Raw genomic sequence first — 17,321 nt, 5'->3', positions numbered from 1 at the left:
CATCATCCGAGAATCAGATACACATCATCCGAGAATTAGATACATATTATCTGAGAATCAGATACACATCATCCGATAATCGATAAATATTATCTGAGAATCAGATACACATCATCCGATAATCGATACATATTATCTGAGAATCAGATACACATATCTTCTGAGAATCTGATGCCATCATCCGAGAATCAGATAAACATCATCTAAGAATCAGATACACATCATCCGAGAATAAGATACACATCATCCGAGAATCAGATACGAATCATCCAAGAATCAGATACACATCATCTGAGAATTAGATACACATCATCTGAGAATCAGATACATATCATCCGAGAATCAGATACACAGCATCTGAGAATCTATACATATTATCTGAGAATCAGATAAACATCATCGGAGAATCAGATACACATCATCCGAGAATCAGATGTACATTATCTGAGAATCAGATACACATCATCTGAGAATTAGATACGAATCATTCAAGAATCAGATACACATCATCGAGGATAAGATACATATTGACTAAGACGATAATCAGCCTATTGTGGTTCAGCAACATACAAGCATAAGGTTTCTTACAAATTATGTACAAAACAGAGTAAGTTATGGGGATAAATTGGATACATCTACAATATTCTGTATTCAATCACGACCTGAAAAGTTCTCTCCAGACAAGGCGGCTGCCAAATGATGATGATACGACTGTTGAGGCGGGAGCCCACTGCTCGGTGCGTCAAACAATGACATTTTGAGTCTTTTGCACTTCGCGCGTCTATTTTTGAACCAGAACTGGACGTTTTTCGGCTCCAGCCGAGGAAACTTCTGACGGTAGGGCATCCTGTTCAGATCATCGGTGTACTTGAGGATGAGGTTGTGCGAGGGGTGTGTGTTGAGAGCGAACCACTGCTCGAGACGAGGCACCTCGCTGACGGGGTCGATGAAGGTGCGGTTGCGTTTGCGACGTTCATCGGCCAGAGCAGACAAGTTGAGACCTTGAGGACTCGGGTGGGACGCGTTGTGCGGTAGACTCGGGATATAATGACTCATATACATGAAGCTGTGACTGAACATCGAGTTGGACACCATGGGGAAACCAGGGCATGTCGAGCTTGATGACCTTGGTATCATCTGGAGATCGGGCGACTCCGAATTCTGGTACATCTGCTCCCTCACTGGACTCCGGCTTCCTACTGGACCAGGTCGCTCCATCCTCTCTCCCTCTTCCTCATCTATCTCCTCCTCTCCATCCTCCTCCTCCTCAGACATTTCGCCACCCACTTGCTCCTTTATACTGATGTTGTTGTTGTTGATGATGTTGTTGTTATTGTTGGTTGTAGTGTTGTTGAGGTTCTTGCTGCTGTTGCTGGCACAGGGAGAGTGGGGTTGACGGTTTTCCTGGTCGGGAGGTTCTTGCTTTATGTTTTGTGGTTGCTGTGAACAAAGTAGACAAAAATGTTATAAGTATTGAGACATGAATATTTTGAAAGTGTGAGTCGGAACAGGTTATAGCCTTGTTTGTAAGAAGAAGAGAAAGAAGAAGGAGAAGAAGGGGGAGAAGAAGGAGAAGACGAGAGAAGAAGGAGAAGAAGGAGAAGAAGAATAAGAAGAAGAAGAGAAGAAGAAGAAGAAGAAGAAGAAGAAGAAGAAGAAGAGGAAGAAGGAGAAGGAAAAAAGTATATTTTAAAAGTACATGAACCTTCTCAAACAAACATAGAGACAACAATAAGATTACACATCTTGAAAACTATTTAAAAAAGATATCCTTTGAGTAAAGTACCTATCATTATCAACTTCGATAATAGTTTTTGATGATTAATGATGATTTAGTATTAAACTGAATAAAAAATCTAAAAATAGTTGAAACATATCAAGGATATAAATGATTTATAATTTCAAGTACTGTACGGTGTAAATCCAAGTAATACAGAAAATAGTTGTGAAATCGCTTCCTCAGGTTCGGAGCCCATCTGAAACTGTAGGTCCCCGTCCATTCATCTCTCACTTTCATCCGCCTCATTACCCTCATCAAAAGTAGAATCAATTTAAACCAACTAGAAATTGTTTAAATTAATTCATCATGATTGATGAAACGTTTTGAATTCTAGCATTCATTGGATGATCATATAAGTTAATTAATTCACGACGCACATGAAAAATAGTAATATCATGAAGAAAACTTCGAACATAGGTTTATGTTCTATGAAATGATTTATAATTTCAGCATCAGTGCAATATTGTCTAACAGAGATGAACAAACCTGCAGCTAATATATTTTTGATAGGTACCAATAAGAACCTTTGGAGAAAGACCTAAGTTTGACCTGTGGATAGAAAGGATCTTCTCATCGGAGATCCTTTGTTGTGTTACTAATTTCACCCAATATAAGAACTGTATTCACAAGTTACGTCACCCACCATCATAATGTATTACTTGTTTTTTATTCTTTCATTTATCTATTCTATTCATCATTACTTCTATCTCAATTCTCATGAACACTACAAAAATATTATTGATACTGGATCGTCAGTATTCACAAGTTACGGTACCTACAATCATAATGTATTAGTTGTTTTTTATTCTTTCATTTATCTATTCTATTCATCATTACTTCTATCTCAATTCTCATGAACACTACAAAAATTATTATTGATACTGGATCGTCAGCTTTCAATTTCTTGGGATTATGCCTTTTTTTAAGACACACTCAAGAAGTGATTGGGAAAAAGACAAAGATAACAATGACTAATCCTTATACCCCTTCCACCGGGGGTCATTAGATGGGAATATATTAAAATATGTAATATATTAGACTAATAGACATAGAATGGAATTACCTTCTCCATGGAGCAAGTGTCTGATTCCTTGGCTGGAGCACTGTCATGGTTGTCAGATTTGGACATGGTTAGCGAAAGTGGTGCAATGGGTGAACTGGCTCTACCATCCTGATCATCGTCTTCATCATCATCGTCATCATCCTGCATTTGGCTTCCGGGACTCTTCATCAGCAACGTGGTGTCGCTGGGGCTTTGGCTGTTGCTGTTGTATCCGTTCAGTCCGATTGTGCAGTGCATTCCTGCGAAAGATTAAAATCGGTTATTGACAATATCAGTAATTGGTTCAATAAATAATTACTATTAAACGAAAATCCCAATTGAATGCTGTAAATCACCCCGAAGACTTCTGCTACTGCAAACATTGACAAGAGGGTAAACAGCTGGATGGAAATTCGATGAGCGCTACTATATAAAAGCTACTACACAGCCCGGGAACAAATAATTTTTGTAGAGTAGCGCTCATCGAATTTCCATCTAGCTGTTTACCCTGTTGTCAATATTTGCTGTAGCAGAAGTCTTCGAGGTGATTCACTGCATTTAATAGGGATTCTCGTTTAATAATAATTACTCATTAATTAGCATTTGAACGAATGCAACTCCCAATTTATTTCCATCTCTAGTTTTATTGGTTTATTATACCTTCATGCGAATTCAATTGATGTGAAACAATTTGAAAACATCCAGTTGACTATTTTAGAGTTTCCTATTATGTGGAAGTGATAATGAATCACTTATTATCATAATATTGATATATTCTGTCATGCCGAATGTTACCGAATATTATTAGAAGGCCCGGTTACTCAAAAGCCGGTTGAATTTTAACCGTGTTATTCCACGAGAACCAAACAGACAAGGCGTTTTTAAAAGACGGCTTCTCTGATTGGTTCTCTTGGAATTAATCATGGTTAACATTTAACCGGCTTTTGTGCAACCGTAACTAAGTGTGATAGACAATCAGTCTATATCAATTTTAAAATTTATGAATTTTATTTATTTATTTTTCTATTTTAGTGTAAACCATGATATTTCAGATAACTTTCAGGGAATAACTTGAATATTGTAATCACTTCTACTGAACTTCTGCTGTCAAAGGAGAAAAGTGATTTCAATGTGTGAGCAATTTTTATTTTAATAATCTGTTTAATCTCTCAGTTTGAATAATCTTGTTAGTGACCAAATCATCTCAAGCCAGTAAAATTTATCCTTCTATAGTTCCAGGACTGACAAATAATGTTTGTACAGTAGCGTTCATCGAATTTCCATCTAGCTGTTTATCCTGTAGTCAATATTTGCAGTAGCAGAAGTTTTCGGGGTGAATCACAGCATTTAATTAGGATTTTCGTTCAATAATAATTACCTTTTATAATTATTGATAAAACCAATTTCATCGATCGTACAGTACATACTATTCACTAGTATGAATTCATATTATTCCATAATAGAAATAGAAATATACATTCTATTATGAATACTTTCACCAAACCTCTATTTTCCATTCGGATAAGTCTCTCCATTTTGAAACAACCAAAAAAAGGTAAGGACTGAATACAATTTAATCTATGATAATTTTTAATGATTGTGAAACAATGTATCTATTGAGGAAATGAGAAATTGTGCTTTGCACCTGTTATTCCATACCTGGAACCATGCTCCTTACTTCGGCTCGTTTCTGGGCGGCTCTGGCATTTTTGAACCAATAAACCACATTGTTGACGTCCAGTGGTTTGCGACCCCTGCGTGACTCCAGACTGTTCAGCTCTTTGACGTACTGCTGAATCTGGACAAAGAAACACGAGATTGATCAGTTTTCTAGTGAAATAAATCATGAAGCATGATAATATATCATATTATGTTATATTCTACCTTGTTCATGATCAAAAAAGATTACAAAGAGAAATATATTCAATAAAATTGTTTCGAAACATCCTCCTTTTTATAGTGTTGAGAAGTTGTTATTGTAGTAATTATTCATATTAAATAAAAAGACTGAGAAATAGTCAAGAACCATAGATTTTATTTATAGAAAGACCGATTTCGGTTGTTACACTATTGTCAATCTCTGATAAACTAAAACTAAACACAAGAGCAGCAGAATTTATACTAGTAGGCGAGTACTGCTATTGGTCAAGGGCATGAACGCCTACCATTGGCCCAGCCAGACAGTCTCCTCCCACTTAACGGCATAACAGAGATGTCACAAAATGGCGGCTTAAGCAATAGACCCGCCATGATAATAAAATTTACTATCAGTACAAAATAAGAACCAAGAAAACAAGTAGAAGATAATAATACAATTAATATATATGTGAATATATGTAAATAGACAAACTATCGAATGAAAAAGACTGAATGGGACCCACTTGAGTGGGAGGAGACAGTCTAGCTGGGCCAATGGCAGGCGTTCATGCCCTTGACCAATAGCAGTACTCGCCTACTAGTATAAATCCTGCTGCTCTTGTATTTAGTTTTAGTTTATCAGAGATTGACAATGGTGTAATAACCGAAACCGGTCTTTCTAAGTTTCAATGAATCTGTGGTTTTTTGATAATTTCTTAGTCTTTTTCATTCAATATTAATAATTACCAATATCAACTTCTCAACTACACAAAAAGGCAAACTATCGACTAAAGTTTGCTTATAATATTACGATAAAACTAAATTCGTAGTGTTGTATTGTCCTCTCTCAAGTGAATCTCAACAACTTAGTGGTGAATAATTGAAATCCAGATTTGTAAACTCTTTTTTCTCGTGTCAGCTACTTGCATAACGCCAATTCCTTCCTGTCATCCCAGTGCTTGACACTGCTATTCAATACCGATTTGAGAATTGCTTCAATTGATAATCTGATTGTTCTTTTTCCACCTCATTCAAACAACATGAGTGAAACATCAAAAAGAGAATAATATCATTAAATAAGTTATGAAATGTTCAATAAATTGTACCAACCTGTTGTCGACTAGGATGTTGATTCTCACAGAACCATCTCTGCAACTTTGGTAGTTCTAGCTCGGGATCGAAGCTAGTCCTCATCCTTGTTTTCTGCGTTGGGTATTGGCTCTGTACAGTCTGTGAAAATAATACATTCACATAATCAGAAGTATGAAAAATAGATAGATCCAAAGACCAGGTACAGTGTGAGGTTCATAAAGACTTCTATGATAAAATGATATTCATAACACCTTTCTGTCGATCTTAGTCTCACGCTCCACGATAGTAAATTCTGTTCATCGGTCACATCTAATAAGTTAATAACTTATAGCCTCATGAAAATAGCGAAAAATTTCACGAATTCAATTTATCAGATTTATCGTGAATGTTCAATGAGAGCTTAGATCGCTGGAACTATTCCAATTGTGTAAACACTAAAGAGGCGGACAGAACGAGTGCGGTTCGCAGTTTTTACTTTCCTTGCCCTATTACCATAGGTAAGGAAAGTATTGCTTTCCGAAAAAAAATCAAGGTACCCCAATTTCTATATTTCTATACGTTTCAAGGTCCCCTGAGTCCAAAAAAGTGGTTTTTGGGTATTGGTCTGTATGTGTGTGTGTGTGTGTGTGTGTGTGTGTATGAGTGTATGTGCGTCTGTGTACACGATATCTCATCTCCCAATTAACGGAATGACTTTTAATTTGGAACTTAAGGTCCTTCCCCTATAAGGATCCGACACGAACAATTTTGATCAAATGCAATTCAAGATGGCGGCTAAAATGGCGAAAATTTTGTCAAAAACAGGGTTTTTCGCGATTTTCTCGAAAACGGCTCCAACGATTTTGATCAAATTTATACCTAAAAAAGTCATTGATAAGCTCTATCAATTGCCACTAGTCTCATATCTGTAAAAATTTCAGGAGCTCCTCCCCATCTATGCAAAGTTTGATTTTAGATTCCCAATTATCAGGCTTCAGATACAATTTAAACGAAAAATTCCAAGTGGAAAATATTGGGTATGAAAATCTCTACAATTAATGTCCAGTAACATTTTCACCTAAAATTGGAAATAAGCTCGAAGTTCGAGAAAATTTATTCAATTTGCAAACTGTTCGCAAGTGTTGATTCTATTAAATCATTCCCTATGAACAGATAGCAGACTTTATGTGTCTGCAGCGTTATTGTCCTGTCACCAGCTTGCTTAGATCTTCGAATAGTAGACTAATTTAGATGCGCGGGAACACTAACGTCAGTTGATCAACTTCCATAACGGCAAGGAAAGTTGTGTGAGTGCGCCACACCAGATTTTTTAGCTTTCAGTTTCGATTGATGCAATCAGCTTAGAATGATAAAAAAAATTGGATGTCATCGTACTGTAACGCGATCGAGTCTATAAGTTCACTCCCATGCTTCACAATGTATTTTTGTTACATGGAGGTCGAACCACTTTTTCTCCGATCAGAAATGATGTTCGAGAATGACTCTTTTCACTGAATAAATTCGTAAGTAATTTACTGTGATTAGTGGTTGAAATATGAAAAAATGGCAAAAATTGAACTTTGAAGGTGCGAACAGATATACGCGCCTCCAACACGCTCCGCAATCGCTCCGATCATGAACGTTACGGGAGATGTTACACAAGGGTTCGATAGAGGTTCGAAATATGTTAGAAGGATGATCGCTCCGCTCTTTTCTTATTGTTGACTTTGCTACAACTCAACCTCACAAATTTGAAACTTTCAATCCAGCTGATTGGATGACAAAACTAAATAAAATATTCTGACTGGGTAGCCTAAAAGTAGGCGCACACAGATCGTCATCGGACGGACGGATCGGATTATTAGATTTGATGCATTGTTTTTAATTGGAGTGCGCATATCTATAATACTAATGCGGATAGGTATCCGCACTTTTTTTTTATCATTTTTTTTATTGCCATTCTTTTTTTACAAACAAGTGATACAAAAACATTCTTATAATGTTATAACTAATTATAATCTAAACTAATTTAAAAACATATTCAACGAATGTTTTCTTCTATTTTAATATTGAAATAATGGGCTCTCCCAGAAAAGCTAATGCTTGAGCTCTGCAATGCATCAAATCTAATAATCCGATGCGTGCCGTCCGTCCGATGACGATCTGTGTGCGTCTACCTTAAGAATACATCATGTTTATATAATAAATTTATGATAAATATTATGATTATTGAATTTATTCAAATGTTTTATTATAGAAGTTAATCTCTGTCAATGTTTCAAAAGGTGAAAGGCTTGGTTGGGAGTTCGGCTTCTTTCTTCTAAATGCAAATATGCCGGTACCTATTATAATAAATTCTTTTATAACTTTATATTATTTAATTAGATAATTAATTATTAATTTTGATAATTTTATTTGCTAACACAGAGATCGTAACTATTAACAAACATCACAAACAAAAACGTTGACCACGCATGCGCAACTATTGGTTGGTTCAACGTTCGACCTAGGAGCTAGCCAAGCTCGACCTCTGTAACGCTCTTCTCGCGTTCCAGTCTTGCTCCACCTCGATCATCAATCGATCTGCTCGAGTGACGTTCGATTGCGGAGCAGAGCGAAAGTCTGTACGCACCTTAATGTGAGGAATATTAGGGTGCACTCATCGAAACCATAGAGAAACAATAGCGTAAGTAGATATCCCATGGTATAGGGCGTTTATGTCGCAACTTTTACTGTTATCTCAAGCTGATAGTCCACGTAGTTCTTTCCCATGCAGCTGTGTGACGCTGGTAGTCTCTCAAATTGTGTCTTCCTACACTCTCACCCAAACAAAACAATAAAAATTGACAATAATCGACATTAATCGGCTTGAGATAACAGTAAAAGTTGCGACATAAATTCTCTATACCATGGAATATCTACTTAAGCTATTGTTTCTCTATGTCGAAACACTTTCATTGAACTATATCAGGGAACTCAATCGTAGGGGAAATCTTTCAGTGATCTCTATCAACAGGATGAAATCTATAATTTTTAGTAGTGAAGATGTTTGAAATGAGAAAAATGAGTGTTACCTGTAGAGCAGGGTGGACTCTGTCATCGGGACATTTGTCCTGTTTGCGAATTGGGTCGACGTCCATTGGGGGAGGAGGGGAATTCCAACAGAGTGAACGGGGAGGCCGGGGGGATAACTGCTGACTCAGCTGCAACGACCACCATTGGTCGAATTTCCGTCTCACTTCCTCAGAAGGATCGGGCAGTGTTGCCGGATTCGCCTGACTTCGAACCAGTTGAGACAGTGTCACCTGCAATCAAATGAACACACATTTTTTAAGGTCAAATGGTTATAGATTTGGTAAGATTGAATGGCTGGTTATACATTTAGTAAGGTCAAATGGTTGCACATTTGTTAAGGCTGTGCAAAGGCAAAATTAAACTTTCTACTCGTGATATTTTTCAAAGTTTTTCGATTTGTATATCATGAAGCTATCAAAATGAAAATGTTTTCTCAGGAAAATATTTTTTTCTGATTATTACTTTTTGAGATATGTGCGCCTGAAGTTTGAATCTTTGGGACAGAACAGTTCAAATTCGGTAAGATATAAATCCATGAGATTTTGAGTATGGATTCTTCATGGTATTGTTGATCTAGTAAAACAAACATTTTCTTTAAATATCAATTTATGAAAAAGTTATTCAATTTACCAAAAATAACTCAACTGAAAGTTATTTTTAGTAAATTGAATAACTATCTTAAAAATTTATATTTTTAGAAAATTTATGTTTTACTAGATGAACAACTCCATGAAGAATCTATCATCTGAATCTCATGGATTCATCTCTTTCCGAATTTGAAATGTTCTATCCCAAAAATTTAGAATTTAGTCGCTCATATCTCAAAAAGTAATGATCAGAAAAAAAAATTTTCCTGGGAAAACTTTTTCATTTTCATAGCATAATTAATGATATACAAATCGAAAAACTTTGAAAAATATCATGAGTAGGAAGTTTATTTTTAGCCTTTGCACAGACTTAAGGTCAAATGGTTATACATTTAGTAAGGTCAAATGGTTATACATTTGGTAAGGTCAAATGGTTATACATTTGGTAAGGTCAAATGGTTATACATTTGGTAAGGTCAAATGGTTATACATTTGGTAAGGTCAAATGGTTATACATTTGGTAAGGTCAAATGGTTATACATTTGGTAAGGTCGAATGGTTATACATTTGGTAAGGTCAAATGGTTATACATTTGGTAAGGTCAAATGGTTATACATTTGGTAAGGTCAAATGGTTATACATTTGGTAAGGTCGAATGGTTATACATTTGGTAAGGTCGAATGGTTATACATTTGATAAGGTCAAATGATTATACATTTGGTAAGGTCAAATGGTTATACATTTGGTAAGGTCAGATAGTTATTCATTATGGTAAGGTAATTAAGAATGTGAAGTTGAATATTATTATCATTATCAATTGAATTGTGTCATTATTATTTAAAATTTGAAGTTGAAGTGATGTTGAAAATGAAAATGAAAATGAAAAAAAAATTATTAGGTGGAGTTAGGACTTTTAAGCCCTCTCTACCACTCAACCTCAAAAGTTGTTGAAGTCTTCAATTGCGTGAGTCCAAATTATAATATAATGATGATTTCTCTAATTCATGGCTATATATTTTAGATAATTTGAATTATCAGTGGAAAGATCATGTGGAAAGAATGCCGGCAGAAAGGCTTCCACTACAGATACTGAATTATAAACCGGCAGGGAAAAGATCTATTGGTAGGCCACGGAAGAGATGGCAATAAATACACTACTATAGCGTGGTTGTGATTGAAATATGGATATTAATAAGCTGTTTGTAAGTCGGAACAGGCATTAACCTAATCCTTGTATGTAAGATGATGATGATAATTTGAATTAGAAATGAATAATAAATGAATTAGATCCTAAATTGGAGGAATAATATATTATTCCAGTTGATAGATCGATAGAAAGAGGAAATTACGGAGAAGCATAAAACATGAAGAAAAAGGAAAAGTAGAAGAAGTTGAATGAAAGAAAAAGAAGGAGTAGAATCAGTAATCTACTAGTTTATCAGTGAACCATAACATTGCATGAGTTTCAAAATAGAATCTTGAGATTAAATAAATTCATGACTCAATATGTGCTGCCATCTAGTGGCTGGATAGAGAGTTACACATTCACTTAGAATCGTTGACCAATCAGGAGAGAGAGAGTGGGCGGATTTGAAATGCACTACTCAATAATCAATTCTCATTAGAAAAGAACGAAATTGAATAATACTATCACTTGTTTGTGAACCAAAATATCCTTTCATATTCATCAACTCTAAAATCAACATTTTCTGGGGGTACGCGACAAGGTGCCACCCCGACTCCTTGTCCCCTTTTGAAACCGGTTTTCAGGGGACAAGTAGACGTGAGCCATACCCGTCTAGTTGTCTCCTTTCTGAGGAGGTGACAACTAGTCGGGGGGACACCCTGTCGTAAGGGTGCGAGGTGTCAAGTTGTCGTTTACGGTCGGGACTAGTTGACACCTCCGGTCCAGTAGGTGTCAAGTAGTCGGGGTGACAACTTGACGGCAATGGTATATTTTTACGAGGGTACAAGTAGTCGTCTACGGTCACGACAACCTATCCCCTCGACTCCACTCCACAAGAAATCACCATTCCGGCTGGCTCTTCATTTGAAAGTTGGAAAATGAAGCCAAACTATCAAGTTTCTGGAAACAGAATCAACTCTCAAAAGGTTTGTTTTACTTCATCGGTGAATCAGAAATCTATATCAAAACTCTTTCCAAACATTGGGAGGTTTTGATATGTATCTCGCTGTATCAATCAATCGTATTATTTTTGGTTCGATATGAGAGTATACAAATACCCTTCATTCATCATTCAACAGGACGACATTATTATTGAAATCTCCCGTAATGTTTCCAAGACGAATTCGGTTTAATAAACCTTCACAAGAACCTGAGAATTTCGATAACAGCTCGGTTTGATGTGGGTAGATATGGTACGTAATAGAGAGCCTTATTTTTGCCAAGATGAGTGCGCAGTGCTTCTAATCAAGGTAAATGAGCATTAACTAGAAGACCGAGTAAGTTTGGTTGATGAGGTGGGTTGGTGTCACGAGGAGGGGGGGGGACCCGAAAAGCGCTGATGCGATCACGTGGATGGAGTACGGAGATGAGAGGGAGAGAGAAAGAGTATGAGAGAGAGGTAAGAAGTATCTTGCGGCTAGGCAGAGAAGCGTCAGCTCTTTCGGGAGATATATGGCTCAATGAACAAATATTATTTACTTAAGACGCTGAGAAACAGCGCTCCGGGAGCTCTCATAATATCATTATGATATATAACATGTTAATACATTTATTTCTACCACATTTTAAGATACTTGCAGGCAGATTATGGAGTTTCTAATTAACTAGAGGCGCATGGCGCCAGGTGAAATCCCTCACTGAATAAAGCACACAAGTTAAACTTGCCTCAGCGATATCGTAATACCCGGTGAATTCAACGGCACGCCTTTATAAATCAAGACATCAGATTAAGTTGTGTTTTATTAAACCCCCGTCGCACGCCCCACGACATGAAATCACCAATAACAGCCGGATTAAAACCTGCTGAAACTTTTATCGTTACGGAACAACAGCCTTTCCATTGTCTTACCCTGCAAAACTCAACAATCGCCCAGAATATCCTGCAGATTAATTGACTTGGTTCCCAACAGTTTTTAAAGCTGCTTGCTGAGTAAACGTTTCTCAGATAAACCAGATTCAAGCTTTATGAATAAACTTTGATTGATCGGAGATTAAAAATTAAATAGGGTAGTCTTCGATTTTTGTTGTGATAATGGAAGTCTCTCAATTTTGATTCCACTTGGAGATTATTCACAATCTATAATTCATCATAGAGTGTATGTAGCATAAGTTACTTACACTTATGCTCTCTTTTCTCGATGACTACTTTCAAGTGAAATTAATTGTTGTAGATTAGATTAGATCAGATTTCTTTATTTATGTATTTGAACATTTCTTTATTTTACAATAGTAGATCAAAACTTGAATTGGACAGAACATGTCACAAGGATTTTGTCACGGGTATCGAGTGGATTACTGTATATGCTCTTAGAAAAAAGTCTCCCTCTTGTAAAATGAAAACGCGGAAAATGATTTATTTTGCCTACATACATTCTATAACATCCTTTGGTATAAGTCTTTATGGATCTACTTCAAATCAGAACATGGATTCAATTCTCAAATCACAAAAACAAGCTATGAGAATAATTTTACACCAAGACCCCCATAGCATCAGTTAAATAACATTTCGCTCACTTGAATATAATGACAGTTTACAGTTTCTACATATTTGAGACAATTATGTGTGTGAAAGAAAATCTTGAAAATATTAAAAAATAAATTAATATATAAATTCGAATTGGGATTAAAGAGATATTTAACTGGAAAAGCTCTTTATAATATCGAAGAATATTTGAATGAATGAGATCATCTCCTATGAGTTGAATTGTATTGTTGTATTCTGTAGATGTTATTTTTATGTATTTTATTTTCAATTGTATCTAATCGAAGATATATATTTTTGACACTATTCATTGTATACACTGTACAAATTTATAAATAAAGAAATTATGAAATGGAATGAAATGAAATAATTACTGGCTTATACACTAATTTACAAAAATTGACGATAATGCTAGTTATTCAAAGAATTTTACAAAGTATAAATAATTAATCAATGAGAATAAAGATTGAATGCAATTAAAATAACGAGAGTATAATAATGTAATGTAACTTCATAAATCGGCGGTGTTTCAACAAATAATTGTCGATTCTCTAAGAAGGAATTAAAATATCCTTCCCATTAACACACGACCGGGCTGTGATGAATTAGAGCTGTTGGGAATTATAACTCGAAGTAATGTTCAAATAAGAGACTCTACTTAATAAGTTAAAAACTAGTTGATTTGAATCTTATAGAATTATGGGATTCTGGAGAGCCTAGGCGATTTATGGGTAGTAGAGAGTCTAGGCGATTATCCAGTCGAATCAATCAAGACCAAGTTGATTAAAACAGATTAAAATTAGAATATCCAACTTACAGCTTAAAAATCTAGAAGATATATTATATTTGTTCAATAAAACGTTCTTAGTTCTTGAAGATATGTTAGTTCTTGAAAATATTGAAGATGTATTATATTTGTTCAATAAATCGTTCTACTGGAATAAATCAGGATTGAAAATAACCCGGCTTTTTTGCAAACGGCACTAAGTACCTGTTTGAATGATTACAAAAGTTCAACAGCTGAGTCATAATTTTGACAAAGTCCTACACACTTAGTGTGAAATAATTATCAGCTGTTTTTCCAAGAACGAATAATAATCATGCTTTCAATGTCCTTCAGCGAGTTTTCCCAGGGATGAGAGACCTAGTGTAATCTAATTTTTATATTATAAACCTACTATGTTCTGAAATTCGTGAGAATCGTTAGAGCAGTTTTCAAGATCCGGTGAAATACAAACAAATAAACATCTATACATCTCAACTTCTAAACATTAAAACATTTAAACTTATGAACAGAAATTGCTCGTTCAATAAAAATCAAACTTATTGCCTTACAAAAAATGTTCACAAATAGAATAGGATATGTATATCTTATTATAGTATAGGATGTTCACTACAATAGTATAGGATACCATGATTGAGGGCGTTTATGTTTCAAATCCCACTGTTCTATCAAACCGACTATTATGGATAACTGTCCACTATTGTCGTGATGACCGGGCGAGAGTGTATGAACGTCAGAGTATTGATTGATTGATTGAGTACTTTATTTATGTAGATTACAATATATACTGTCTTATACACTTATATACAATAGCTTACAATACAGCAAAATTATAGATGAATTTACATGATATAGACTAAGAAAATAATTATTGAACTGTATATGATATGAAAAAGCAATTTGTAATATAATAACTATAGATAATAATTATATATTGTTATGCATCTACATAAATTGGCGGAGCTTTGGACATATCAATGTCCATTCTTCGGAAAGAATATTAAAAATATACTCTCTACCAAAATGAGAGTATGAGAGACTACAAGCATCACATAGTTTCACGGAAAAATACATGGTCTAACGGCTTGAACAAACAGTGAAATTCAGGACATAAACGGTATAGGGCATGTGATATCTTCCTATGCTATCTTTTATCAATGGTTGAACGTTTATTTTTTGTAAAACTAAACGTTATGGTTGGACGTTTATTTTTTTAACGTCTATTGTTTGTCCATTTCACCATAAATGAGATTTCAAAATAACAGGAGTGCGATCCCTGTAGATAGGATAACTTGTTTATTTTCAACTCTGAATGGAAATGGAGGGAAAGATACCAGGAATCAGACTATAGAAACGGAACTGGAAGAAAGAAAGAAAGAAAGAAAGAAAGAAAGGATGAAATGGAATTCTCCAGCTTTTTACTTTCTCCTTCAAAACGTTGAACTGCACCTATTGTTTCGAGCCGGCTATTATTTTGGCTCGGTAGTTAACAGAACATATGTCACTTGTCATCTCTGTTTCTACTTTGACAATTTTCGGCATCTTCAAAGTTGGGAAAATTGTTTTGTTTAAAATCTTGAAAAGAACTCCCAAACCTCTCCATCCATTTTAAAACTGATACACTCAATACTTCTGTCAACGAATAACTGTAGTTTTGCAGCTGGATAATACCTATAATAAATCCAGCAGGCTTAATGTGTCAGACATCATTCAAGCTATTGTAGACGTTTTTGAACAGTATATGCCACCTTCTTGGTATTCTGGAACAAGTCAACAGTTTTTTCCAGAATTACTTTTGACTCAACCACTTGTTTTGCTACTTTTGGTTGTTATTTCTGTTACTAATCCACTTTAAAGGAGAAGGAGGAAGAAAGGAGAAAAGGAGAAAAAGAAGAAGGAAGATAGAAATGTTTGAATTTCTATCTTCCTTCTTCTTTTTCTCCTTTCTTTCATACCTCTCTTCCCTCTCACTTCTTTCATTGCTATTCTTCCTTTTATTTCTCTCTTTCCATTACTCTCTCTCTCTCTCTCATTTTTGTTGAAGAATTAAATTAATGAGAGAGATATTCTTGGTATCCTCTTCATAGAATGGAGATTGATATGTTCAAACCTCCTTAAATTAATGTAGATACAAAGCTATATAATTTCACAGTGATTATAAATTGAATTTTGTTCATAAATATTATAGACCTAGTTCAATCATTATGCAGTTCATAATCTATAAATTTAACTAAAACTTTGCTGTATTTCAAGTTATAATCCAGTATATATGATTGTAAATCTGGATGCATGTATAAAGCACTTAATCAATCAATCATTCTTATTCTTTCTCATTATTATTTTTCCATTTATTGCGTGGTTGAGAAGTTGATATTGTGGTAATTGTTCATATTAAATAAAAATACTTAGAAATTGTCAAAAACCACAGATTTATTGATACTTAGGAAGACCGGTTTTGGTTGTTACAACATTGTCAATCCCTGATAAACTAAAACTTATTTCTTATCTTTAGTCTCTTCACTCTCGTCTCTCTCTCTCTCTCTCTCTCTCTCATTCCCTCTCTCTCTTTTGACATTGATTTATGTCCAAAGCTCCGCCAATTTGTGTAGATGCATAACAATATAAATATCTATAGTTATTATATTACAATTTGCTTTTTCAATAATTATCACATACAGTTCAATAATTATTTTTTTAGTCTATATTATGTAAATTCATCTATATTTTTGCTGTATTGTAAGCTATTTCATATAAGTGTATAAGCTAGTATATATTGTAATCTACATAAATAAAGTACTCAATCAATCAATCAATTCCTTCCTTTCCACTCATTTCTCTTGTTCCTCTCATTTCTTTCTCTTCTCCCTCTCCTTCCTCACCTTTCTCTCTCTCCTTTTCTTTCTATCTATTGTGTCGAGAATGATTATTTGAATAGCCTAGTTTCCACTATACTCTGCGACAGGAAATGAGAAAGTTTATTAGGTTACATATCATGAATTGTCTCTAGTTCGATTCTCCACTGGACTATCAATAATCTGGCGTTCTATTTGTATTTCCACAGCCCTTATCAATAATTTGTTGTTGTACGATTATTTGTATCCACCTAACACAACTTATTTCTCCATTCCACCATGTGAAAAAAATTACTATGTCAAAGGAATCACGGAACAGGCTCATTCATCCCAACTGCAACTCGTAACTGTACCTTTTCAACGTCTACAACCACTACAGTCCAATTGTGCACAGCTTATCACACCTTAAGTTCAACGAAATGGGCAGCGGATTATTACCGGTGGTGAGATACTGTATGTGCTGATAAAGTAGGGGAAGAAAGTATCAGAATGACTCAAGCCAGCATTAAGAGCACCGAACGAGAAAATCTTAAGAGTTCGGGCGCGCGTCATATTTTCTCATTAACAAGGAATTGGAAGGGAAAGAAATTAGGAACGTGCGAGGA

The 17,321-nt window shown here is 35.1% G+C and overlaps 1 protein-coding gene across 1 annotated transcript in view; it reads right to left on the bottom strand.

The window, feature by feature from the left end:
- Nucleotides 1–438: 438 nt before the first annotated feature.
- LOC111043549 overlaps nucleotides 439–17,321 on the bottom strand; it is a gene marked incomplete in the record, with an annotated part of 119,682 nt that continues 102,799 nt past the window's right edge. Inside the window, 5 exon segments of the mRNA XM_039419468.1 lie at nucleotides 439–1,440; nucleotides 2,844–3,082; nucleotides 4,482–4,620; nucleotides 5,790–5,909; nucleotides 8,825–9,055. Coding sequence (XP_039275402.1) covers nucleotides 652–1,440; nucleotides 2,844–3,082; nucleotides 4,482–4,620; nucleotides 5,790–5,909; nucleotides 8,825–9,055 — 1,518 coding nt within the window.

The sequence above is a fragment of the Nilaparvata lugens genome, chromosome 1 (assembly GCF_014356525.2).
Source record: "Nilaparvata lugens isolate BPH chromosome 1, ASM1435652v1, whole genome shotgun sequence".
Taxonomy (NCBI): Eukaryota; Metazoa; Arthropoda; class Insecta; order Hemiptera; family Delphacidae; genus Nilaparvata; species Nilaparvata lugens.
The sequence above is the reverse complement of the archived record's forward strand: the minus strand, read 5'-3'. Positions and strand labels throughout refer to the sequence as shown.